Source organism: Guillardia theta (genome assembly GCF_000315625.1).
Source record: "Guillardia theta CCMP2712 unplaced genomic scaffold GUITHscaffold_141, whole genome shotgun sequence".
Taxonomy (NCBI): domain Eukaryota; class Cryptophyceae; order Pyrenomonadales; family Geminigeraceae; genus Guillardia; species Guillardia theta.
Genome location: NW_005434533.1, coordinates 139,072 through 162,043, shown reverse-complemented (window position 1 = coordinate 162,043; position 22,972 = coordinate 139,072). Strand labels below are relative to the sequence as shown.

General features: G+C 54.5%; 8 protein-coding genes across 8 annotated transcripts; 5 read left to right on the top strand and 3 right to left on the bottom strand.

The window, feature by feature from the left end:
- Positions 1–2,829: 2,829 nt before the first annotated feature.
- GUITHDRAFT_49707 (hypothetical protein) lies at positions 2,830–3,346 on the bottom strand (the record flags this gene model as incomplete). Its single annotated transcript, XM_005821591.1, has 4 exons — positions 2,830–2,878; positions 2,923–3,051; positions 3,108–3,211; positions 3,317–3,346. Coding segments are annotated over 4 exons (312 nt in total), but the record flags the coding sequence as incomplete, so codon positions are not given.
- A 1,502-nt stretch (positions 3,347–4,848) lies between these two features.
- On the top strand, positions 4,849–5,729 carry GUITHDRAFT_119213 (hypothetical protein; the record flags this gene model as incomplete). The annotated part of the gene is made up of 4 exons (XM_005821590.1): positions 4,849–5,303; positions 5,421–5,493; positions 5,547–5,579; positions 5,631–5,729. 4 exons carry the CDS (start codon positions 4,849–4,851, stop codon positions 5,727–5,729), a joined length of 660 nt encoding a protein of 219 aa, XP_005821647.1.
- A 1,079-nt stretch (positions 5,730–6,808) lies between these two features.
- On the top strand, positions 6,809–7,606 carry GUITHDRAFT_119212 (hypothetical protein; the record flags this gene model as incomplete). Its single annotated transcript, XM_005821589.1, has 1 exon — positions 6,809–7,606. One exon carries the CDS (start codon positions 6,809–6,811, stop codon positions 7,604–7,606), a length of 798 nt encoding a protein of 265 aa, XP_005821646.1.
- A 638-nt stretch (positions 7,607–8,244) lies between these two features.
- GUITHDRAFT_147086 (hypothetical protein) lies at positions 8,245–11,776 on the top strand (the record flags this gene model as incomplete). Its single annotated transcript, XM_005821588.1, has 9 exons — positions 8,245–9,010; positions 9,043–9,089; positions 9,139–9,231; positions 9,279–9,334; positions 9,587–10,022; positions 10,155–10,477; positions 10,635–10,755; positions 10,801–11,203; positions 11,307–11,776. 9 exons carry the CDS (start codon positions 8,245–8,247, stop codon positions 11,774–11,776), a joined length of 2,715 nt encoding a protein of 904 aa, XP_005821645.1.
- A 91-nt stretch (positions 11,777–11,867) lies between these two features.
- Positions 11,868–14,036, bottom strand: GUITHDRAFT_119210 (hypothetical protein; the record flags this gene model as incomplete). The annotated part of the gene is made up of 13 exons (XM_005821587.1): positions 11,868–12,366; positions 12,413–12,580; positions 12,630–12,690; positions 12,738–12,768; positions 12,824–12,877; positions 13,073–13,174; positions 13,223–13,310; positions 13,379–13,413; positions 13,461–13,536; positions 13,587–13,710; positions 13,758–13,881; positions 13,925–13,984; positions 14,025–14,036. 13 exons carry the CDS (start codon positions 14,034–14,036, stop codon positions 11,868–11,870), a joined length of 1,434 nt encoding a protein of 477 aa, XP_005821644.1.
- An 849-nt stretch (positions 14,037–14,885) lies between these two features.
- On the top strand, positions 14,886–17,979 carry GUITHDRAFT_147085 (hypothetical protein; the record flags this gene model as incomplete). Its single annotated transcript, XM_005821586.1, has 10 exons — positions 14,886–16,121; positions 16,249–16,713; positions 16,762–16,829; positions 16,881–16,945; positions 16,993–17,039; positions 17,088–17,147; positions 17,194–17,283; positions 17,333–17,407; positions 17,556–17,615; positions 17,662–17,979. The coding sequence occupies 10 exons, from the start codon at positions 14,886–14,888 to the stop codon at positions 17,977–17,979; spliced, it is 2,484 nt and encodes an 827-aa protein (XP_005821643.1).
- A 728-nt stretch (positions 17,980–18,707) lies between these two features.
- Positions 18,708–18,968, top strand: GUITHDRAFT_119208 (hypothetical protein; the record flags this gene model as incomplete). The annotated part of the gene is made up of 1 exon (XM_005821585.1): positions 18,708–18,968. One exon carries the CDS (start codon positions 18,708–18,710, stop codon positions 18,966–18,968), a length of 261 nt encoding a protein of 86 aa, XP_005821642.1.
- Positions 18,969–19,110: 142 nt separating this feature from the next.
- On the bottom strand, positions 19,111–21,927 carry GUITHDRAFT_147084 (hypothetical protein; the record flags this gene model as incomplete). The annotated part of the gene is made up of 10 exons (XM_005821584.1): positions 19,111–19,164; positions 19,298–19,353; positions 19,375–19,474; positions 19,704–19,736; positions 19,801–19,857; positions 19,903–19,983; positions 20,053–20,096; positions 20,154–20,444; positions 20,899–21,056; positions 21,107–21,927. 10 exons carry the CDS (start codon positions 21,925–21,927, stop codon positions 19,111–19,113), a joined length of 1,695 nt encoding a protein of 564 aa, XP_005821641.1.
- Between the last annotated feature and the right edge of the window lie 1,045 nt (positions 21,928–22,972).

The following is a 22,972-nucleotide window of genomic DNA, read 5'->3' as shown; positions in this document are numbered from 1 at the left end:
CCCAGCCTCCACTCCTCATCCTTGTCCTCCTCCTTGTCCTCATGGTACCTTACCCACTCCCTCCTCCTCCTCCTCCTCCTCCTCCTCCTCCTCCTCCTCCTCCTCTCCTCTGCCTCTGCTTCCGTTCCTGCTACTGTCTTCCTCTTGCATCTCAATTCTGCTGCTCGAGAATGACATTCAGGAGCAGCTGGGAGACCCCTGCGAGCACGGTGCTGTTGGGCCTCCTGAAGCCTGGAGGAGACCGAGGATGGTGAATGCGGTGGAGAGGAAAGCTGCAGATGAAGGAGGAGAGACGAGGGGGTAGGCGCAGTCGAGGGAAGGAGGAGAGGAGGACAAGGAGGAAATGAGCAATCTGAGTTGTGATAACAAGCTCACGAGGAGGAGGAGGAGGAGGAGGAGGAGGAGGAGGAGGAGGAGAAGGAGGAGGACTCCGTCGTTTGTTGATGTTTCAACTGTCCTTTGCTTCTGTCCTTATTTAGTTGTCACGGATAAAAAAACAAATTTTTGAAAGTTTTGAAAATTTTGACACAAAAAGTTTCGATCAAGACGAATTCCCAGGGACGGACAGCGACAATGGCGGAGGCCTTTTCTTGTTGCTCCCGCTCTCGTGTATCGATCTCCTCCTCCTCCCCGCGATCCCTGAAGCCTCCCCGTCCTCAGAGGCACCGTTATCCTGCATGCTCCCTTCCCCTTGCGAACCCGGAGCCTCCTGCCCTCCTCCTTGTCCCATCGACGTCTCTCCGCCATCCCCCCCTTCCATCTTGAACGGCCTTGTGTTCGAGCCCGAGCCCAGGTAGGACTTGTCCCCGAGGAAGTGCGGGGCTGCGGAGGGGGAGAAGACGCTGTGCGGTCCCAGCAGCGGGACACCGGCGGCGAACGAGGGGCTGTGCGGCGTCTGCATCTGAAAGAAGTTGGAGGGAGAGAAGTTGGGGCCACCTCGGGCGGACTGGAGGGCGAGGAGGGACGGGGTTCCGATGCCAAAGGAGGGAGTGTTGGGCTGCTGCTGAGGTGTTGAGAAGATCCCGGGCAGGCCGACGTCGCCTTGGAGGTGCTGCTGGGAGTTCTGATAGGGCGATTGCATGAAGGGCTGCTGAGATAGCTGAGAAGCCATGTGCTGCTGCTGCTGCTGCTGCTGCTGACTCGAAGGCTGCATGGTGTGCTGGGAAGGCAGGTGGGTGCTATGGATCGGGAAGCCTCCCTGCTGCTGATGCTGTTGCTGCTGCTGCTGCTGCTGCTGATGCTGCTGCTGCTGCTGATGATGATGCTGCTGCTGCTGCTGGATCCCACTCGAGGCCGGGTGAGATGGAGGCTGCTCCGAGCCCTGTGCCTGACCGTTCTGTGCGCCCACCCCGTCATTGCCCTGAGAGGTTCCAGCATGAGCCCCGGGGGTCTGCATGAGAGGCCCACTGAGCCCGTTGCTGGGGGTGAGCAGATGGCCAGGCGGGAGTGCAGCTGAAGGAGTCCAGACGCCTCCGGAGAGGCCGGGAAAGGATCCTCCCTTGGGGGAGATGCCGTGGAAGCGCGAAGAAGGAGACATCACGGGCATGTTGAACTCTCCGACCGACTGCTGGGATGCAGGAGCAAGCTGGTTCGCGGAAGTGAACTGCCCCGACGAATTGTACTGGCCGTGAGGAGAGAACATAAAGCCGTAGGTGGGCGTGTTGAGCATGTTGGCGGCCAGGCTGGCATTGCTGGGGGTGAGGCCGCTAGGGTTCGGCTGGAAGAAGTTGCCTCCCAACCCTGACGCGTTTGAAGGCGTCACTCCTCCGTTGTTTTGGCCTGTCCATGTTTGACCCTGTTGAAAGTTTGAGGAGGACGAGAAATTCATCGACGAGCTCTGCCCGAAGCCAGCAGCATTGCTTGGAGTGAAGCCGGAGCCTCCCCCTCCCCCTCCCCCTCCCCCGAAGCCAGCGTTGTTGGGAGTGAAGCCTGTGTTGCCTCCCCCTCCCCCGAAGCCAGCGTTGTTGGGAGTGAAGCCTGTGTTTCCTCCCCCTCCCCCGAAGCCAGCGTTGTTGGGAGTGAAGCCTCCTCCACCAAAGCCAGCGTTGTTGGGAGTGAAGCCTCCTCCACCAAAGCCTGCGTTGCTCGGCGTAAAACCACTTCCTGCAAAGCCCGCGTTGTTTGGCGTGAAACCCATGCTTCCTCCCCCGAAGCCTGCGTTGCTGGGGGTGAAGGTGGAGTTGCTTGGAGTCAAGCCAGAGACTGCAAAGGGTGCGTTGCTAGGCGTGAAGCCGCCGTTACTTGGGGTGAAGCCACTGTTACTGGGAGTGAAGCCGCTATGGCTTGGCGTGAAACCGGTTCCTTGAGCAAAGCTGGCATGGGTTGGCGTCATGCCAGTTGAGAATCCTCCGTGCGGAGTGAACCCTCCAAAGTTCCCCCAGGGCATCATGATCTGATTCGCATTGACCTGAGGGTTTAAATGTGTCTGACCGGCACCTTTCCCACCTTCTTTGAGTTGGCGCAGAAGGTCAACGGTCTTTGACATTTCCTGAGCAACAGAATCATCTGAGGTGCAGACACAAGACAAGGCAAAGACATACTGGATTCTTAGATATCAACTTCGTCAACAATCCATGATGCCGACAGTGATCCGTAGGTGACTCGGGAGTATCCAGGCCCTCGACGTCCTCTACGAAAGGTACAGCACCAGATCTGAAGGACAGGCTCAGTTTATTCCGCCTGGTCTGTATCTCGCACTCACTTCTGCTCATTCATCCAGCTCTTACTCGCGTCCCCGTCTCCCTGCCCGTACATTTTGTTTCCATCCGCATTTCCATATGCCTTGGAGCCCAACCCCAGCTTCTCTCTCTCAGCCAGGATCTGATCTTTCTTTCGCGACAAGGTGGAGTTCCAATGATTCTTGATGGAATTGTCCGTCCTGAATGACGTTAGCCCTTGTTTCCCGCATCTTGTAATCAGCACCTTCCAGGAAGACGTTTTGCGATTTCTGTCCAGCGATTGCCCAGCTCTGCTTGAGCTTGTATGATTGCGTAGTCTTCTTCTGCAGACCATGGCTCCTTCTTGATAGAGGGGTCGAGCTGATTCTTGAACCTGAAGATCATTCCAAACGCCATGAGCTCTTGGTAGATGCGCATCTTCCAGGTTACCTCTCCCTGCACTGCTTTCCACTTCTTCCAGTAAGCTGGGAGGATATAACGGACCATTTCCTGGTCCCGTGTGTGGCAACAAGCTTCAAGATTAGCTCGTCCTCCTGTTCAAAGCGCTGATCAGCTGCAAGAAAGAACCTTCACGCTATCGCGGATCACACAGAGACAAGGGCGCTAGCAGGAGCATGAGAGAGATCAAGTGACAGCACCTCTTTGGTCCACGGCTTGCGAGCCAAATCCACTGAGTCATCAAGCCCATCGTCGTCGGAGTCACCCATCGTCTGCCTGTTTGCGGTCGATTTGATGGTATCAGAACATCTGACGAACAACAGCAGATGTCAGGGCAACTCTTTGAATCGAAAAGAGGTAAGAGAGAAAAATGTTTCGATGTGCAAGAAAATGGCATGACAACTCTGGGACAATCAATGAAACTGCAAGCTGAACACGACTTTTCTGTACCTTCAATGAAAGATCATCGTTGGATGAAAAATAAAAGGAGACAAGTATGGGAACACAGAGAACAAATGTTCGAAAAATTGATGCGAATAAACAGGAACTTCTTTTGGGATTGAGTGAAGATTCAGATATTCCTAGTGTGCATCAGACATCATCACGAAACTGCTTACATGGAACAAAACAGAATGGGTATATGAGGATAGCAGACATATGGAATGCACAGGAGCGAAGGATAAAGTTATCTGAGCAACAATAACAAGTCCATAGCAACTAGTCCGACTGCCGACCTGCCGGGGTTACAAAATCCGAGGAGGACAGGTAGACGAGGGCAACAAGAGGAGCTATCTCTCAACGACTTGACTTGGCATGATGAGAAAGCATCTGAGCATGAACAACATGCGGGTTGCTCGTCCCGGCACCATATCGCCTCTACCTTCCCCCCTCCCCGCTCCCTTCTGCGCCATATTGTTCCACCGTTACGGTCGTTCTGCGTTCGTTGGTATCCGTTACGAGCGTTTTTTAATAGTAAAAAACATTTTTAATTACCGTGTATGAAATTAAAAACTATTTTGATTGTTTATCAGTACTAATCAACAAACAACTCGTACCCATCTTTCAGTCATTTATATGTGCTTTTGCATTTTTTTTTAGTTTATTTTCTGGTACACATTTCAAAATACTGTATCAGTTTCCTATAAATAGTTTTGCAAATACTAAGGCATTTTTATAAAACGTTGTAAAGGATTGACCCCCGAGACAAGCACATGATACCCCCCGATTCTCGATCCAGTCTCTGGGTAAACGGGGGGTAGGGTAATACCCCCCTACACACCGCCTCTCCTAAGGACTGGGGCCGCCATGCACGCGCAGCTGGTAACTGGCGGATGGGGTAGCAGGGGAAGGAGAGTAGGTACAGTTCCTTCCCTCCTCCTCCTCACTTTCATGGGCTATGAAGCGACAGCCTTCCAAGGACAGAGCAATGTGCTTCTGTCAAAGGGGATTTCGTCGGCTACTGCAAGGTATGGCCTCCGGCCGTTCAAGTTTTGTTTACACACTGCTTGCAAGGAGGGATCTCAACTCAAAGTGCACTTCTCTTCTTGTTCTCTATCATCTATATACTTTTGTTGTGATTGCCCACTATCAGCTTCAATTCTGATACTGTCTCTCCTTGTGATTCAAATCTCTGAAATTGATTTGCAGGGTTTGTAGCCAGCCTATTCCCAGTGGCACGTTTGCAACCTCAATCAATGCGATGGGGGGCTCTCGGGGTTTGAACCTTTTGACAATGCAGAAGTCCTTGCGACAAGAAAGGAACAGTGGGCTCCTAAAGATGAAGGCGGTGAGCTACGACTCGGAGCAGTCCATCGAAGATCCGTATGACGAATTCGCCACCGTGGACTTCACTTGGGTAGAGAGCCAAAGTGGAAAAGTTCCCTTTGACTGTAAATACACAACATGTGGGAAGTGTGGTGCAGTTTATGTCATCAATCCGGCGGACCTCGGGTCGGATGGGCAGAAGGTGCAATGCAGTGTATGCAACAACAAGTGGTTTCAATCAGCAGCGCGCCTTGCGGAGGCGCCGGCGGGGTCAACCTTCAGAGCGTTCCCCGTGTCCAACTGGCAGAAGCAAGATCAGGCCAACTCTCAAGGAGGTGAGAAGAAGTTCAGGCACGATCGCAAGGGAGCTTTCACGCTTTTCGTCGGAAACTTGCCTTTCAGGATTTCCGAGGCCGAGCTCCAGTAAGATATGCATGCGAGGATTCAGATGTCTGTTTGCACCAAGTGCTTGCTCTTTTGCTCGTTTTTCTCCGCTTGCTGCTTCAAGCGATGATTCTTGGTTTGACCGTTTGTGGGCAGAGCGCTCTTTGAGAAGCATGGCGAGGTTGTCTCAGTGTCGTTAATTCACGATCAGGAGTCAGGGAGGCCGAGGGTACTCTGAGTTGCATCGCTAGTTTGTCCTGTGCTGATCGGGGCCGTCTGCAGGGCTTCGGGTTCGTTGACTACGACAATGAACAGGTCTGTCTCTTGACTCCTGCACCTTGAAGTTGTTGACAAGGCTCTTTGCAGAGCGCCAAGGATGCAGTGAGCAACTTGAACGGTATGCCTCTGGACGGCAGAGAGATTTCCGTCAGCATCAGCGAAGATAAGTTCGCAGCGAACAGGTGAAGTGTTGTTAGCAAGTCGGTCTTGAAGAAACCCTGACGAGCCCATGCAGGAATAGACGGGGGGGCGGCAGAGGAGGAGGCGGTGGAAGACCCCGAGAGGACTCCAGGAATACGGAGAGGGCCAGCCCGAAACAGGATGGGAAATGGACTGTAACTCGCAGAGGTTCTTAGTGGGGAGGTCAGCATGCTAGTACACTTCTTATGTAACTTACAGCGTGGCATGCTCCTTAAATCACTTGAAGTTGGGGCGGGCTTCCGGCCGACTCGGCGGCGATGATCGGATCAGGCTGGGCTGGCCCACCACTGGTGACCCGGCTGGGGGCCGCGCAGATCCCGGCGTGACGGGTCCGGCGCCCGGGCGTCACAAGTTTCCGGGAAGTTTCTATGTGAAGCGCCGGTCCGGCGCCACCGGGCCGGCCCGAGTACGGTCCCGGCCCGAGTCCCACAGCCGCTGAGCAGACTCACTCAGCGCCGCCTCGAAGCTAAAATATCTCTTCGGATGCTGACCACCATAGAACTAGCCCTTGAAAGCAGGGGTACCAGGGGCTATTTGTCTTGCAACTACAATACTGCTTCCCGGAGTCCTCCACGACGCCTCCACAACTCCCTTGAGAGACCCGAGGAGTGGGGAGGAGGAAAAGGGGAGGAGCAGGAGCAGGAGAAGGTGTAGATAAAACGAGGAAGAGCAAGAAGAGCACGATCAGGAAGAGCAAGAGTGAGAGTATGATAGTGCTCCTTGATCTCATTTCATCCTGATGCTCAATTCTTGGAATGTCCCTTGGTTGAAAGTGCAGGTCATTTTGCTTCCATTTTTTCTTGTCTACAACGCACCCTCCTTTTGTTCTTGGTCCAACCAAGTTCGGCGAAGTGAATGCATGCATGCATGCATAAATATGGTTTATCTAATGATTGCATTCGTGCAGAACATAAAGAGAACCGCTGTCACCAGTTGATAACAAGTACGATCCGTTGCTATTGAGTTCTGTGCAAAGAGTATCTCTTGATAACTCGACGATCAGGTTCGAAGCAGTATCCTGATCATCTTGACTTGGTGCTGGTGTCGTGCAGTGCGCAAACAAGATGAGCGTCACATCTCAGCAGGGTACTGAACCCTCCCCCTCAAGCAGCTCCGACGATATCAGCTCCTCTCCAGCGTCTTTGAGGCAAACGGCCTCAATCAGCAATGTCTTGAAACCCAAGAGCGAGAGAAAGGACAAGGCTCTGCTGACACCCGTGATGGTCCTCGAGATCTACTCCTGCCGCAACGTGGCAGCAGCGAGCAAGACGGCAGAGAGCTCAGAGGTTGGGAGTAGGTACACGGTCAGCTCAAAGTGCGTGAGGGACATCTGGGACAGGAAGACGTGGGCGAAGACAACTCGACAGCTGTGGACGATGGAGGAGAAGCTGGAGTATGACCGTGGGCACCCGCGAGGTCCCGGTCGACCAAAAGGATCGAAGGATTCGAAGCCAAGGAAACCAAGAATAAGGAGAAAGGACCCTCCATACTCGCAGAGCTCTGACAGCGGGTCGCTGCTGCTAGGGAAAGAACAAGGGGGGCAGGCATCAGGTGTACCAGTAGATGTTTGTGGGGCATCGAGCCCGAGGAAGCGAGAGGAGGAAATGGAAGTGAAGAGGAGGAACGGGTCGAGTGAGTCGCCAAGGCCAGCGAGCGACGTGACAGACAGGAGCGGATCGTGTGATGAGGGCGGAGGAAGGGACAGAGATAGCACCGCGCTGTGTCTGAACAGCAACGAGCAAACTACAGGCTCGTCTCCCGACATGAGCTGCTCAATAGAAAGTCCGCAGTGGGTTGCTCCGCCAACCGCCGAAGGGATTCAACACTACATGCAAGCAAGGGACAGCTCGGAGGAGTGCTGAAGGTCAGGAGGGCAGGTCAGCTTCGATCTGGTCCACGTGAAGCATGAAAGTACAAGTGCCGCTCTAGAGAGAGAGACAGAGACAGAGACAGAGACAGAGACAGAGACAGAGACAGAGACAGAGACAGAGAGAGAATTTAAAAAGAGAACTTTAATAATGAAAACTCTCTCTCTCTCTCTCTCTCTCTCTCTCTCTCTCTCTCTCTCTCTCTCTCTCTCTCTCTCTCTCTCTCTCTCTCTCTCTCTCTCTCTCTCTCTCTCTCTCTCTCTCTCTCTCTCTCTCTCTCTCTCTCTCTCTCTCTCTCTCGTGTTGCGCTAGTCTAGAGAGACTCCAATAGAGAGAAAATATTCACAACTCATCCCCCACCCCTCTTTCAGCACGCTTTGAATCTAGAGGGTGGGGTAGTCCCGTCCGTTGACTAGCCGTCATGCCGTGTGGGCAACGTCACTGCAGCAGCTCGATCTAGGAGCGTCTCCTCCTCTCACGCTCATGATCGACATCGTTGTCATCCTCCTCTCCCTCCCTTGCCCCCCCCGCATGTACTGAACCAGCTCTCCTCCTCTCTCTGCGGCAGGGCTTCTTCCTCCCTTCCAACCTCACGGCACCGGAACGTCGACTTCCAGCAGTGTTGGCAAGTGATGCTGAGGTGGAAGCTGCAGAAGGCATGCAAGGACATTTCCCTACAGCCTCGACATCCCTTGTCCTCCCAGCCCTCCGACGCTCCTTCCCACCACCTCGGCCATCGTCCCAAGTCAGCCAAACCGGATCGATCGCATCTGGCTGCCCCCGACGTTCCTCAGCGGTCCAAGAGCGTCCAGGAGGAGAGGAGGGACAGCCCCGAGCACGGGGATGCGAAGACGGGGCTGAGAGTAAACAATCACCTCGTCGTCATCGACCCTGGAGAGTACGATGGGCTCACTCACGGAGACAGATTGATCCACATGTTCGAAGATGAGAGCTCGTTTCATTCGGGACACCTGTTCCTTGCCGCCGGGAAGGCAGGGGACTCAGTTCATTTCCTCGTCGAGCGACAAGGAAAGAATTCTCATCTGCAGGCGAAGCGAACGAAGCACAGCAACGAGGGAACCAGGGGGAAGAAGAGATCAAGCTCTAGCCTGTCCATGAATGATCAATCGCGTGTTAGGTATCAAGGGGACGAGATGGATCAGCAGCAGCAGGAGGAGGAGGAGGAGGAAGATCCTTGCAAAAAAAGAGTCACGAAGCAGGAGCTCGTTCTGAACCCACCAGCTGAGAACAGAAAATTTTGGAATCTCAACTACCTTGCAGAATCTCTCTCGAAGCTAAAAGGAGAACAGCTAACAGCAGTGGGCAGCAGCCATTCACCGGCAAACCCCGTGGACAAGGGTGTATCCAAGGGCGAGATCCAAGGCATGGAGGGCGCTGGTTGCCTTGAACCAGGACTGACCGTTGTGCAGCTCAGAGGCGATGTGTATCAGTGACCAACATGTCAGACTACAAGGAGGTATGACAACCCTATCGCGATTGTTGGCACGACGTTGACTGCTGTACAGACGGATCTCATGCTCAGCCAGCTCGAAGAAGAACGACTGAGAATCTCCCGTCTGACAGAGGTCCGGAGGGCAGCGCAGGAGGCGCAAAGAGATGTGAGGAGGGAGGAGAGGCCATGCTCGTCTCACCTATAAGTACCCAGGTGCAGACAGCTCGGGAGGAAGTGAAGAGCACACAGAGCTTCGATGATTTCTCAAAGTACGTTGTCATTCTCGTCCCCTCCCTCTCCACTTCCTACTCCCCCCCACACTCCCCCCTACACTCCTCTTCCTACTCGTCCCCTCCCCTCCTTTCCCTCTCTGTTCTCGCGGCACAAGCCCTCATCCACACCTTCACCTCTTTCTGTTTCTTCGCTTTGCTCTCAACTCCTTTCCTCCCTAACCCATTCTTCTTCCTCCTTCTTCCTCTCTCCTCCTCCTACCTGCACGCTTGAACGAACCCATCACTCAGATTCGTCCACGACAACGACGCCGCCACACGCCCCAGCATTAAGGGGGGCTTCATCGGGAGACTCTCAGGGGTTTCCCTCTTCACCCCCCCCTCGCAGCCGCAAGGGAGCTACTACCTCCTTCCTTCCACCCTGCACAACAAGGGTCCCAAGTTCGGAGACCCTCCCCGACGTCCCAGCTTGACTGACGAGCTGCTGGAAGCCCTTAGCTCGACTCTCTCCTCCTCTCACGCACTTCCAGCTGAAGAGGTGCGGAGGAGCAAGCCGAGCAGTCAGCCGGGCGGTCCTTCCTTTGGCGGACGTCACTACTCGGCCCTAGTGCCTGAGTGGGACGACGTCAAATTGCGTCAGGTCGGCGAGACGCCGGGGCCGGGAGCATACAGCACGACTGTGAAGGACAAGTTTACAAAATCCAACATCCCTGTGTATGAGAGAAAAGTAATCCTCTTATCCCATCTCATCTCCTCCATTCCAGTCATCTCCTCCCTTTCCCGTCTCTTCTCTTCCCTTCTTGTCCTTCTCTTCTTCTTTTCTCTCCCTTCTCCTCCCCTCAGCTCAAAGCTGGTGCAGGTCAAGATGTTGGTTGACCACCATGGTGTCGGCTCCATCCAGGAGCACCCGAGCTCGGGCCCAGCTGCCTCCTTCGGGTCCTCCAAGAGATTCGCCATCCCCAACAAAGATCTCTTCCAGCTCCCCGGCCCAGCTCAGTATCAGCTGCCCTCCACCCTCAAGGTCAGTTCCTTCCTCTGCCACCGTCCAGCTTACCTGAGCATCAAGACCAACGGTGCTGTCGCCTTCGGCTCCGCTCCTCAACCTCCCGAGCTGGAGGATACGCCAGGCCCCGGCGAGTACCTCGGGGTCGAACAGAGCTCAGCTGCCAAGCTGCCAGGAGGGTGAGGATGCCTTGAACCCTCCTGCTCCTCCTTCCACGTCCTCCCTCCTGCTCCTCTTCCCTGACCTACATCCTGTTTCTGCTCCCTCGCACCCCCTCCTGCTCCCGCTCGCTCGCTGCGTCGCTTGCTTCCTCTTCCTCGCTGATGCCCCTTACAGCTGGCTCGGGTACGCCTGGTCCCACCACATCCCTGGATCCAAGGACTTCGTTGAGCAAGGGAAAAAGGAGGAGCCAACGCCCGGGCCAGGAGCCTGGGGGAAGAAGTTTGGCTCACTACGGGTGAGGGGAGAGGAAGCTACTCAATGTAACTGACAATCTCCGCAGCCGGGCGACTCGATCGCGCACAACTCGCAGCCCAAGGCGAGCTTCGGGCAGGCTGAGATTCCCTCCTACCTCGACAGGCTCATGCGCGCTTCCCGTCGCATCCCTGGCCCGGGGAGCTACGACATTCTCAGCCCCGACAAGCGTGCTCTCGCGCTTCGCCCTCCTCCTCCTCTTCATTCCATGGCCCAGACCCTTCGCCCCTTCTCCCAGCTGCAGGGCATCGAAACATCTGCGCTCCGTCCTGGCAGCAAGGAGAGCATCGGGCTTTCTCTAGAGCCCCTCCTCTCCCCGTGCAAGCTCAGCCCCACCGATGTCCCCAAGCTCCGCATCATCACTCCAGCCCGCAACAGCCGCTCCCAATCCTTGATCATCTCCTCTGATCGCATGGAAAGGAAATCCCCTGGTGATCTTCCTCTCCCCTCCTTCCCTGCCACCTCCTCCTCTTTCTTCCCCCAACCTCTTCCTCTCCTTCCCCACTTTTGTCTCCTCCTCACGCGCTTCCTCAGGCCCGGGATCTTACAACGTCGACATGCCCAACGACGGTTGCTTCGGAGCCGCTCCTCTCACCTTCCTCCACCTGGCGCAACTTCAGCTCTCCGCTGCAGGCAGAAGCTTGCATGCCCACCGCATCCCCAAGTTCAGCCCAAAGTCGCCCCCGTCGCCATGGAGCGAGGGCTCCGAGTGGGACTCCGAGCTGGTTCTGGTGGACGGAGATCGCTTTCACCAGTCAGGAGGGCTCAGGACCATAGGGATGCAACGAACCTACACCAAGATGTACGGTAAGAAGAAGACGAGGGTCAAGCAGGGCAAGACGCACGCAGCAGGGAAGGGCAAGGGGAAGCCCAACGAGGCGAAAGAGGAGCTGCAGGTCGCCACGTCCTCCTACACCAGGCACGCACAATCACAAGAGGGATCAGTGAAAGGCAAGGAGGGCGAGCTCACCCGGAGAGCCAGCGCCGGCCTTCAGAGCTCCTGAACATCGACGAGGATGAAGTGAGTCTGCCTACCTCGGATCATCCTCCCTGCTGCGCCGCCTCGCATCCTCCGACGAGCTTCTGGTCCGCAGCCTATGGCTGGCTGGGTAGCATCAGGACGTTCTTTCCCAGCATCAACAAGTCTCCTCCTCGGCCCCAGTCCTTGATTTTGAAGTGCTCCTGCGGACTTGATGACCGGGGGGACAGCGGGAGGCCGCGAGACAGGCTCCTCTCTGCCGTCCTCGACCGGGCCCTCCCAGTCTTGAACTGCCTCCGGACTTTCTTGGGACTGACCCTGCCCTTGCCCTGGGCGGCCTCCTCCTGCGGGACCTCGCCAGCCATGAAGGGGGATGTGTTGCTGCCCCTCGCAGGGAACTTGGAGAGAGGAAAGATCTTGAGGGGGTTCGAGCTGGTGCGGGTCAGAGCTTGATCTGCTCGATAGATGGTGGTGGCCTGCTGGTACAGCTCTTTGAGATTCGGCAGCTCCCCCTGGTCCTCGAGCCTGGACGGTCCTCTGCTCTTTGCCTGCTGCTGCTCTCCCTTGCCTTGCTCGCTCTTGGAGGGCTGCAGCAGAGTCTCTTGCCCGGACTTCCTGCCACCTCGAGTCACAAGCACGAGGCCTCGTTCAGATGCCGAACCTCGCGGGGAAGTAGAAGTGGCACTTGGTAATGAGCATGGGGTTGGAGGCACGACTGATGAGGTGGTCGATCCTATACGCCTGCAGAGCAGTCTCGTAGAGGTCATCGCTGCCGTTGTACTGCTCGACCTCCCTGTCAAGCTTTAGCCTGGCTTCGTCGTACCTGGGACTGGAGGGTCGCAACTCAGTTCACTTCGTGTTGCAAGCGCTTGCTTTACATGTCAGACATGACTGGGCTAGACGCCTTGGAGTTGTCGGCCGTGTCCCAGGATTGCGAACCTGCCCAGCCACGTCATGGGTCGGAGGTTGTGAACCAAGGCATGCACCCGGGGAGTTCGTGTGATTGCCGTCGAGCAACTGATGTGAGCGTGAAAGTTAGAAGCGAGTTTGCTTTCAAAACATGTCCCTGCACCTGAAGCTGCTTTTCAATGTTGGGCTTTGACAAGAGGAAGCTGTCGACCAGCCCCTGCCGTTGCCAGGGATATGAGGAGTTATAGGAGAAGAGGAGAGGATCACCCATGAGGAAGGGGAGGGGTGTGGCTGATTGGATGGGACCTGCTGGGTACAGAGTTCACAGCGATGTTGCAATGAGGGGAGAGGAGGGGAGAGGTGAGGGGAGGGGACCAGGGGAGGGTAGAGCAGAGCAGAAGGATGAACCAACCGACTGTCCACCAGTTGGATGCTGAGGAGAAAGAGCTGGGAAGGATCGGGAGGGATCTGTAGGGAGGAGGGAGCTGAGGGCTGTGGAGACTGCTCTCCTAGTCTGCGAGGCGATCAAACGCTGGGGTAGGGAGCAAGCAACGATCCGCACATGAGCAGATGAACGTGAGCTCCTCGATCGGGGAGACGTGTTTCGCTTCGTCCTCGAGGGGAAACTCCTCCTCTTGCTCTTGATGATGCTGCAGGAAGGAGTGAGAGGTCCACCGGAGAGCATGTCTCTGCTCATGATGCGGCAGGATGGAAGTACCCGGCGTCTCCGAGCTCACTTGAGATGTGCTCCAACTGCAGGTCATGTCAGTGCTGCTCACGAATCAGAAGAGCTGCGATACAAATTTCACTGTGTCGCCCTTGTTGACTTCCAGCTTCAGGATGCTCTCCTTGTTGATCGTGAGCCCGTTGCCCCGCCTACAAAGTTCTCGTACATCACTGATGGCACGCGCAGCCTGCGCTCGTACCCTGAGCCGTCTGTCTTGCTCTTCCTCCTTGGAGATGAGTAGAGAGGAACCTCCCTAGCTTCCTTGGTAGATGCAGAGGACGGATGCGAGGAGGCTGGCTCTTCGATCCTTCTTGACTCTCCTTCTGTTGACATGTTGATCAGGGGAGCACATGGAAATCCGGAACATCACCAGCCGCGTGAGAAGTGAATGTACTTTCAAGCTTCTCAATGGCAAAGTTTGCAAAGTGAACTTCAGCAGCGGGAGTTCGACGAGATCTGCGATAGTTGCGTGCAGAGATCAGTGTCTCTACATCCTGACATCTTGCAGTTTGAGGTTGCAGTTGAGAGCATGTCTACCATCTCCTCTAACGAAACATTCTCAACACCGTCTGGCCAAACACCCAAAAGTTTGCCTGTCTGCTATGGCAGTTTCAATCCTCATCACGATACAACTGACTGGATCCTGCATTGTCGGGCCTAAGTTTCCCGCTCCACATTGGGGAGAAGAGATGGCCATCTCTTCTGGTATCCGAGGCTCGACAGTCTTGCAACCTGCTCGCTCTCTCCTCCTCTCCTCCTCTCCTCCTCTCCTCCTCTCCTCCTCTCCTCCTCTCCTCCTCTCCTCCTCTCTTCCTCTCCTTACCTGCTGTATGATGGCATCAGCGCCAAGTCCGACCCTCGCATTTTCGCTATGAGATATGCAGTAGGACCTACCCTTCAACTTCACCCCCACCACCCCACAGAATCCATCACAACCAGTAGGACCCCTCCCCCGGGCCTCTTCCCGGCCCATCAAGTAAGAGCTCGCAACTGTCGGGGTGACCTACTTTACTCAAAGTTAAGTTAAAGATCAGTACGAGGACAATCAGGAGAGTCGAGGAGGTGACAAGTGGCGGCTTAATGCAAGGCTGAGTCCGATCAATTGTTACAGGCTACTATGAGCCTCCTCGACTCTCCTGATTGTCCTCGTACTGATCTTTAACTTAACTTTGAGTAAAAGTAGGCTACTATGATAGTAGGCAGGACTCCGGGATGTTGGAAATCGATGCAGATGGAATGAGGAGCCCTCCGGTCACGGTGGTTTCATCCGCTGCCAGGAGGCTCGTTTTCAAAGGAAGTTAGGAGCACATGGACTTTTAAGGTCTGACTCCCGGGCCCGGGGCCGGGTGACCGTACCGTACCGTACCGTACTGAGGCCGGCGGCCCGGCGGCCCGCCGGGATCATGGCACTGCATCTGAGTCTGAGTCTCATGAGGCGGTTTGGCATGGATACTGCTACGGATACTTTCACGGATACTGCTCGTTATCTGCAGATGGCATGGCAGAGCATGGGCATGAAGGCGTGATGGAAAGGAGGGAGGAGAGGAAGGAGGGGATAGAGGAGGAGAACGGAAGCGAGTCGACTGGAGAGACCAGCGAGAAGAAGGGGCAGGAGAAGAATGGGCAGGAGGAGGCGCCTGAAGGGGACTCCCAGAAGGAAGAGCGATTACTTTTGGCTCAGGAGGAAGGGGATGCGTATGTGAAAGACTATCACGAGCGGGTTGAACATGCGAATGAGGGGGGACTGGCGGTGGAGGACATGTTAGACATGAGAGGGGGGATGGGATTGGAGGATTTGCCAGGAGAAGGTGGAGTCAGAGAGGGAGGAAGCTCGTTGAAGGGAGACGGGTTACAAGTGGAAACTGGATTCGACAATGCTGGGGCTCGAGAGGAGGAGAGGACTGATTGCAACGATGATGTTGAGCAAGCTCAAATTATCGAAGCGGGAAGCAACGACGAGGAGAAAGAGTGTGTATCCGGATCTGTCGACCAACATTCTGGAAGCAGCGTCACCTACGATAATGCTCTACAGCGATCAGAACAAGTCAAAGAAGGGGAAACCCTGCCTGATGCTCGTGCAGATGTGAGCTCTGTGCAGCTGATTGATTTCGGAGATGATTTGCAGAGCAATACTGTTGAGAATGCAAACGCCCAACCTTTGCAGGGGTCGTCAAACTCGTGGCTGGGTGACAATTTTCACTCGGCGTCAGATAGAATCGTGTCTAGAGCAGATGGAGACATGCCTGAAAAGATAGATCAGAGAGTGTTGGACGTCTTTGATGAGTTGGATCCTAACAGCAGGACGCTATGGAGGCAGGAGGGGGATGTAGATGTTTCGAACATGAGCTTTCAATCTGCCTTGGAAGAATCAGACAGGATAGAGGCTCAAGCTCTGCAGGAGGCGAAGGAGAGATCGAAGATGATGCAGAAAAGGCTGGAAGAGGAGAATGCTACCTTGCTGGAGTTGGAACAGAAGATGGATCTGATCCACAAGAGACGGAATGAGCTGGAAGCAAAACTTTCACAGGAGCAGCAGTTGACCCAAGGCTTGGAGGAGGAGTTGGAGGAGAGGAGGAAGGAGAATGAAAGTCTGAGATCTCTCATAGCAACCTCGTCTGCGGAGAATGATCTGATTGACTCAAGGCTGGATGATCTGCTGACGATGAAGAAATCGAAGCTGTCGGAAGTGACCCGGCAGGAGGCAGAGCTGGCAGACCTCGAACAAAACGTCAAGGTGAATCTACTCCTTGAGTCGCATTTGAAACGTGCTTCTATGTCAAACATACCTCTTGATGTCTGCGTGTGGGTTGCATGTTGAAAAACTGATGTGGCAGCACCAGTGACGGGGTTTCTTTCATCAGGCGCTCAATGACAAGATCCAGAACATGAGGGTTCTATCGGACAAGCTTGCCCTACTGCAAGAACAGGGTGCTGAACTGGACCAGGATGAAGAGACTTTAACGAGGAAGGAGGATGGAGAATCTACCAAGTTCCTCGCTCCCACCAGCATCGAGCAAGAAGGCAACTGTTTTCAGAGGGACAGCAACGAGTTTGCACAGATGCTGCCCGTGATACCCGAGACTTCGCTGGAGGATGAGACAGACTCCCCAGAGAAATATCATCCTGCTGATGAGGAGAGTACAATACTCAAGGAGGAGCAGGAGCAGGAGCAGGAGCAGGAGCAGGAGCAGGAGCAGGAGCAGGAGCAGGAGCAGGAGCAGGAGCAGGAGCAGGAGCAGGAGCAGGAGCAGGAGCAGGAGCAGGAGCAGGAGCAGGAGCAGGAGCAGGAGCAGGAGCAGGAGCAGGAGTTGCAACACTTGCACAATGTAATGTTCTTCTTGTCTCACCATGCAGCACCGATGATCGTACTACAGGTCCCCGAGGAACACTCGAGAGAGAAGGAGCGAGCCAAAGATGTTCGAGGACAAGACATGGTCGACAAGTGAGTTTGATCGCACTCCTGTGGATGCCTTCTTGACTCGCTCGATCGCAGGAAGTCATATGATGTCTTGCGGGAGGAGCTGGAGTGGCTACGAGTCCAAATGGACCGGAGGATAAGTAAGGGAGTCCCTTTGAGGCGCTGGTCAGTCACTTGCCCTTGGCAGATGTCGAGTCGAAACTGCGCGATCAGCTCTTCACAGCCGAGCTGCAGGTGGAGGTTAGCTTGTGGTTTCCTTGCTGATCTTCCTCGACGATGCAGAGAGACGCTGCGATAGTGAAGTTCCACATGGAGGGGGAGAGGATGTGCAAGAGGATTGAGGTGATGGCGGTGGCGATAGTTGGGTGGTGGTGAGACTGTGGAGCAGGAGCTGGAGGGGGATGGGTCGATGAGGAGGAGGGGCAACAGAGCGAGGTTTTCGGACCTGTTCCGTCGTGGACCCAACAGTTCTGCCTTGGTGTGTAAAGCAAGAGGGTGGAGGGCGCAGGTCTAAACTTTCTGTGAAGGATTCGAAGGAGTCCTTGAGCAATGAGCTCTCCCTCTCTTCCTTGCCTCCCCTTCTTGCCCGTGCGCTTGACCAGGTCCTCCTCTATCCTCCCTCCTCCCTCCTCCCTCCTCCCTCCTCTCTCGTTTTCTTCCTTTCCACTCCTTCACCTCTCGTTTGCTCTTCCCCTTCCTCTTCGTTTCCTCGTATTTTGGCCCTCCTTGTATCCTCATGACTAGCTGCAGTTCGAGGAGCTCAAGACCGACTTGGCAGAGATCGACATCGAGGACATGCTGCGCGTGCAGGTCGGCGAGTTCCTTCCTGTCTGCTGCCCATGACTCCCCCGAGCAGATCGAGAAGCTGAGGCTGGAGTGTGAGGAGTGGCAGTCAGACTACGAGTCGCTCTTCAATGAGAGGAAGGAGCTGCAGGCGACGCTCGCCTGTGTCATGAAGGACCAGGGCGCGTCCAGGGGGGATGGGACAAAGTCGTTGGATCCTCAGACTGCCGCTGAGTTCAGGAGCCGAGTCGAGTGTCTGTCCGACATCCTCCTCGCTCTTGAGACCGTGATGTCTGGTCTCTGCAAGGACCTCAACCATCGCTTTGCTCCCCGGGTGTCGCCCAGCCCTCTGCTCCCGGAAGAGAAGGAGGAGGTGGCGAGCGAGTCGTAACCTAGCCTAAAGTCGTACCATACTAGCCTTCAGGAAGGGTTTAAAGAGCGTACTACCAGCCTCCAAGTAAAGATCCAAGGCTCGGATGACCGTCAGTGACTGAGTAGGTGCCAGGATCGACCATGGTTCCCGGCCACTCATGTGAAGTTCTGAGAACCTCCGAACTTCGCGGCTCCGAACTGTTTGAAAACTTGAGCCCGGCCAAGTGTGACGGGCCCGGCCCGGGCCAGGTGGTTCTCAGTTCAACCGTGAACGGTTTACACGCCCCGGCCCGGGCGTCTCGGTTGAAACCGTTCACTGGTTTGAAACCTTCCAGAGATATAAAATTGATACTATGAATGGTTTTAGTAACACTACGATTAAATTACTGAGCCGGCTCAATAATAAAATATTGTTTTTATAATTTGTATAAACCAAATATTTTGTAGTACTACAAAAAATTAAATGCTATACAAAAATCACAATAAAATTATTTATAAGGATACATATTTATATAGGTGCGCGCGCGGGAGAGGAAGAGGAAGAGGTACAGGAGGTAGAGGAGGTACGAGAAGACGAGCACGAGCACGAGGACGAGCACGAGGATCAAAGTGCATCGGCAGTACAGGAACAGGACGACATAGAAAGAAGAAGGGGGTTGCAGAGTGCAGAGCAGATAAACACAGATCAAGGTCCAATCAGATACACTTCTCTTCTAACTCAGTCGCGGTCAAACTTTATTTCCAAAGATGTCCTCCGATGCCAAGTCAGTCTACAGTCAGCAGGAGCACCTGCAGATGAAATATGTCGGCACTGGCCATGCCGATACTTCAAAGTGGGAATGGGCGGTGAACCAACACCGGGACACGTATGCCGCGTACATTGGGCATTACTCCCTGCTAGCGTACAACTCAGTGGCGGAGAACGAGAGTATCGGGCGTTTGAAGTACCAGTACTTGCAGAAGATGCTCTCTCCTTGCGGCAAACCTCCCAAGAAGGAAGATGATTAAGTCCCTGTCGGCTTCTCTGTTTTCGTTGTCGACTGTAGAAGTGATGGAACGTGGTCTTGGCGTTTCTACATCCTTTCTTATTGAACCATCAAATTTATCACGATGTTGTCTTCATTTCTTCTACAACAGTTTGTGTAAAAAATCAGGGGTTTTGATTTGTTTCATGTGCTTCTGATGCAAGCAAAATTCTCACAACCTGCAATGCGGATGGAGGAGGTGGATGTAGAATGGAAATGAAACATCTGATGATGAATGGTTTGTGATTATCGTATCAAACGATGGAACTGGGAGAGGGTCATCGGCAATGTCGCATACACAGATACTCTCACCTCATCAAGGTTGATTACGGAGAATTCTCCTTGTTTGACCAGCACGTTCTTTGCACCTGAAGCCTAACCACGAGCACCTTCAGTGACTGAAAGCGAGTTGATGAGGATGATCACAGATTTGAAGATAAACCCATCCACAGTGAAGTGTAGCTCCGCACTTTCTTCTCCCGACCGCTCCTGTATAGAAGAAGTGGCAACGAGAGACAGAGGAATTAAATGTGTGAGGCAGAGTCGGGAGAATGAAGAAATGCAAGTCGTGTGCAGGAGGGGAGACCGGCGAGAGAGTTGGGAGCAGGAGAGAGTTCGGAAACCATCGAAATAAGAAGAAGGGGGAGGGGGGGGGGGGGGGAAGAGAGAGATATCGTTAGATGCACATGTAGCGACATTTGCGGTCACTCTCCTGAACTTTTGCATTCAAGACGAGGTTGTGCTTCGCTTCCTGTAATGATCCTCAAGTGAGCAGTGCGACAATTTCCCCATCTCCATGCAGGAACAGGTCATACCTTGAGCTTCCCCCATGCTCCTGTGTCCGTTCCTGCCACCAGCTTCGCTCCTCCTCCCTACGTGCACATGTCAGCAGCTTTCGTGTCGCAACAAGGGACAACGTTGGCAAGTGACTGCATGACAGCAGGAGCGAAGGGAGAGTCTTCATCCTGGATGCTTCCGAGAGGAGTACAGTACTTGATCTATAATCGAACATCAAACAGGGTCTCCTCCCCCACCCCATCTCCTCCCCCTCCTCTTCCTCCCTCTACCTGACTCCCCCTGACGCGCTGGAAGGAGAAGCCTCCAACCATGTCTGTGAGGAGCAAGAGGACGCTGATCAGCATGTTGCCGCAAGTGGTCAATCACGGACCTTGCAAGAGCTCGACAGTCGCGCCTGTGGGTTGATGGTGCGCGACGAAGTAGGTTCCCAGCCTCCCCTCCCCGCTCTTCCATCGCCACACATCCTCCGTCTTGACCACAGGCAGCGCCTCCTCCTGTGCCCCGAACGACCCGTAGCCGGTGTACCGCTGAGGTTGCCCTGCGCCATCGTCTGGAGCAGAGCCGTTGGACGTCTGCTGACTCTCGCTAGCTCGCTGCCTCCTCCTCTCCTCCAAGAACTTCATCTGCGCTTCCGACATGCTGGCAAGGGAGGCGAGGAGTACTGGCCTGTGGTGTGAAGCGAGCGGGAAGGACGGCGGGGGTGGAGGGAGACCGGGGGCGGGTGGGGCGGGGGGGGGAAGGTAGGGGAGGGGAGGGGGATTGCAACGAGGGCAAGGGAGCGGGCTTTATGCAAATATATGAAAAGAGCTGAGGGATAAGGACGGGAGAGCTTCCGAGGGGAGGGGGGAAGGGAGGGATGGGCGGGGCAGGGAGAGGGCGGTAGCGAGGAGCAAGATGAAGGATGCTTGAGTGACAGAGGGGCAGAGAATGAGTGAGCGGAAGGGAAAAATGACGACGGCAAGGAGGAGAGATGTGGGAAAGAAAAATCCATTCGAAACAGTATCCTTGCATCATGCGTGCCGTCTCGTTAAGAGCATGCCGGTGATCCAGCTAGACTACAAAGGAGGAGAGCGTCGCATGCTTCATCCTGTCGTTGTCTTCCCTGCGATTCTCACTCCTCCTCTGCACTTCGTCGATGACTCTATCCAACCCTTCCACCCAAAACTCGCCCCTCCTCCTCATCCCCTCCTCTCCCGAGTGCCTCCAGATCAGCTCAAGGGCCTTGGACTTCCTCTCGTGAAAGTCTTTGACCACGTCCTCGGGCCCAACGATCCTGACACAGCAAAGGAATCACAAGTGTGTGGGCTAGGGGTACCTACTGACCTGTCTCTTGACCGAGGAGCAACAGCTGCCGATGCCATGAATGTCAGAGTCACACCTTCCAGCTTTCTCATCTCCAACAGACCTGCCGACATCGTCCCTTGCTCCTTCCAGCTCTCTCCTCCCGAGCACGCGACATTCGTCCCGCCGTTCGTCCCGCCGTTCTTCCCGGTTGAGCGGTTCCTCACCTCGCCGATCCTTCCGCTGAAGAGGCCGTAGTCTTTCTTCCCTTCCTCCTTCTCCGTGCTTGATGCAGAGACTTCGGCATACGCTCTGCTGCTCATCAGTCCATCTGAATGTCGCATGGCGGTCTTGCCACCATTGCCTGCCGCATGCACATGTCCTTCCCCATCCTCGCTCCTCCACCGGTTGTTGGCCCAGCTGTGAGGGCGGATGGAGGGACCATCAGCAGCCTCGTGCTGATTAGAGAAGCTGAGCTTTGGCAGCAGGCGGAGTGTCAGCTCCACCCTGTCCAACTCCGTCGTCATGGCGTCGCCCCGCAGTAGAAGTTGGTGCGCCTGCTCCAGGTGCTGAGCGTGACTGGACCTGAGCTTGTCCAGGGTGCGGCGATTCTCCTCCCTCACTCTGCGGAAGTAGTCATCATTGAACGTTTCTGTCGAGATGTTCGTTGAAGGCTCCCAGGCTCCATGATTGCGGACTTTCCATCGCCTTGAAACTCCCACCAGTCTCTGCTGCATCGCTGACTGTAGCCCGCCGTCAAAGGAGGAGGATGAGGGCCAGTCATCATTTTCATCCACTCCGTCCTCGTGTTTGGCCGCAGCATTCCGCTGCCTTGGATGCTTGTGATACAGTTGAACGACCATGATCAACAAAGAGAGATCCGGATTTCGCCGCAATACAGGGTAAGCTGTCCTTTGGATCAGCAGCTGCTGCTACGCTCTATTTGATGGTGAATCTCGAGGAACACGCCGAATGAATGTATTCGAAGTAGGCCTTGAGTAAAAATGAGTATATCAGCAATGAGCGAAAACAGAAAAAAGGGAGTGAGAGTGTGGGAAAGACTTGTCCTCCACGAAAGACTCTATCGAATCTTATACCCCTTCCTCCTTTAGTCGCCTTGTCATCCCTTTGATGCCTCGATCCGTCACTGATATGATTGTGCGACTGTCTATTCATCTTCCTTTACCTGTCCCTTTGCTATCTTCCTCCTAATGCTTGCCCTACCTTTCGTTCCATCTAAACTTGACAACAACCTATCTCCTCTTCATTCTTCCTGATCCCAACCCGTCTTCCGCTTATCGCCAACTCCTCTCCCTCCAAAGCATCTCATCATTTGCCTTCCCTTTTCCTCTGCTCCATCTCTCCATCTTCCTCCTGTCATCCTTGTTCATTTCTGTACAAAGTGCATTCCTCGTCTCTTCGTGCGCATTTAGAACTGCTGTCCTCTTCCCGCTCGCATGTTTTTCTATGTTGAATCTTCTGCCCCCTCACGACATTGAGGCGGGCTTTTTAGTTGGCCCGCCGGCGGGGGCCTGGCCGTGACCCGGAGTCCGATCGGATTTCGCTTTCCCGGGCCCTGACTGGTCCGAGATGGCACTGAACTGAAGAAACCATCGGATCATAATTTGACCATGATTTGAACCATTTTGACCAATAGCATTTGACCAGTGCACTTTACACGGGTAAGTTTTTCCAATCCGCCTCAGATAGACATCATATGAAAGTACAAGGACAAAATATCTTCACGATCTACTGACTACGAATGGAACACGTGCCATGCAAGGACAGCAGAATTTGTGAGGGTGGGTGGGTACTAGACTTACAGGAGAGTGACCCGTCCCTTTTACTGAATCCGTTTGTTGTCTGACCAAGGTGGGTTACAAACAAAGTTGAATATACTGGGGGGTG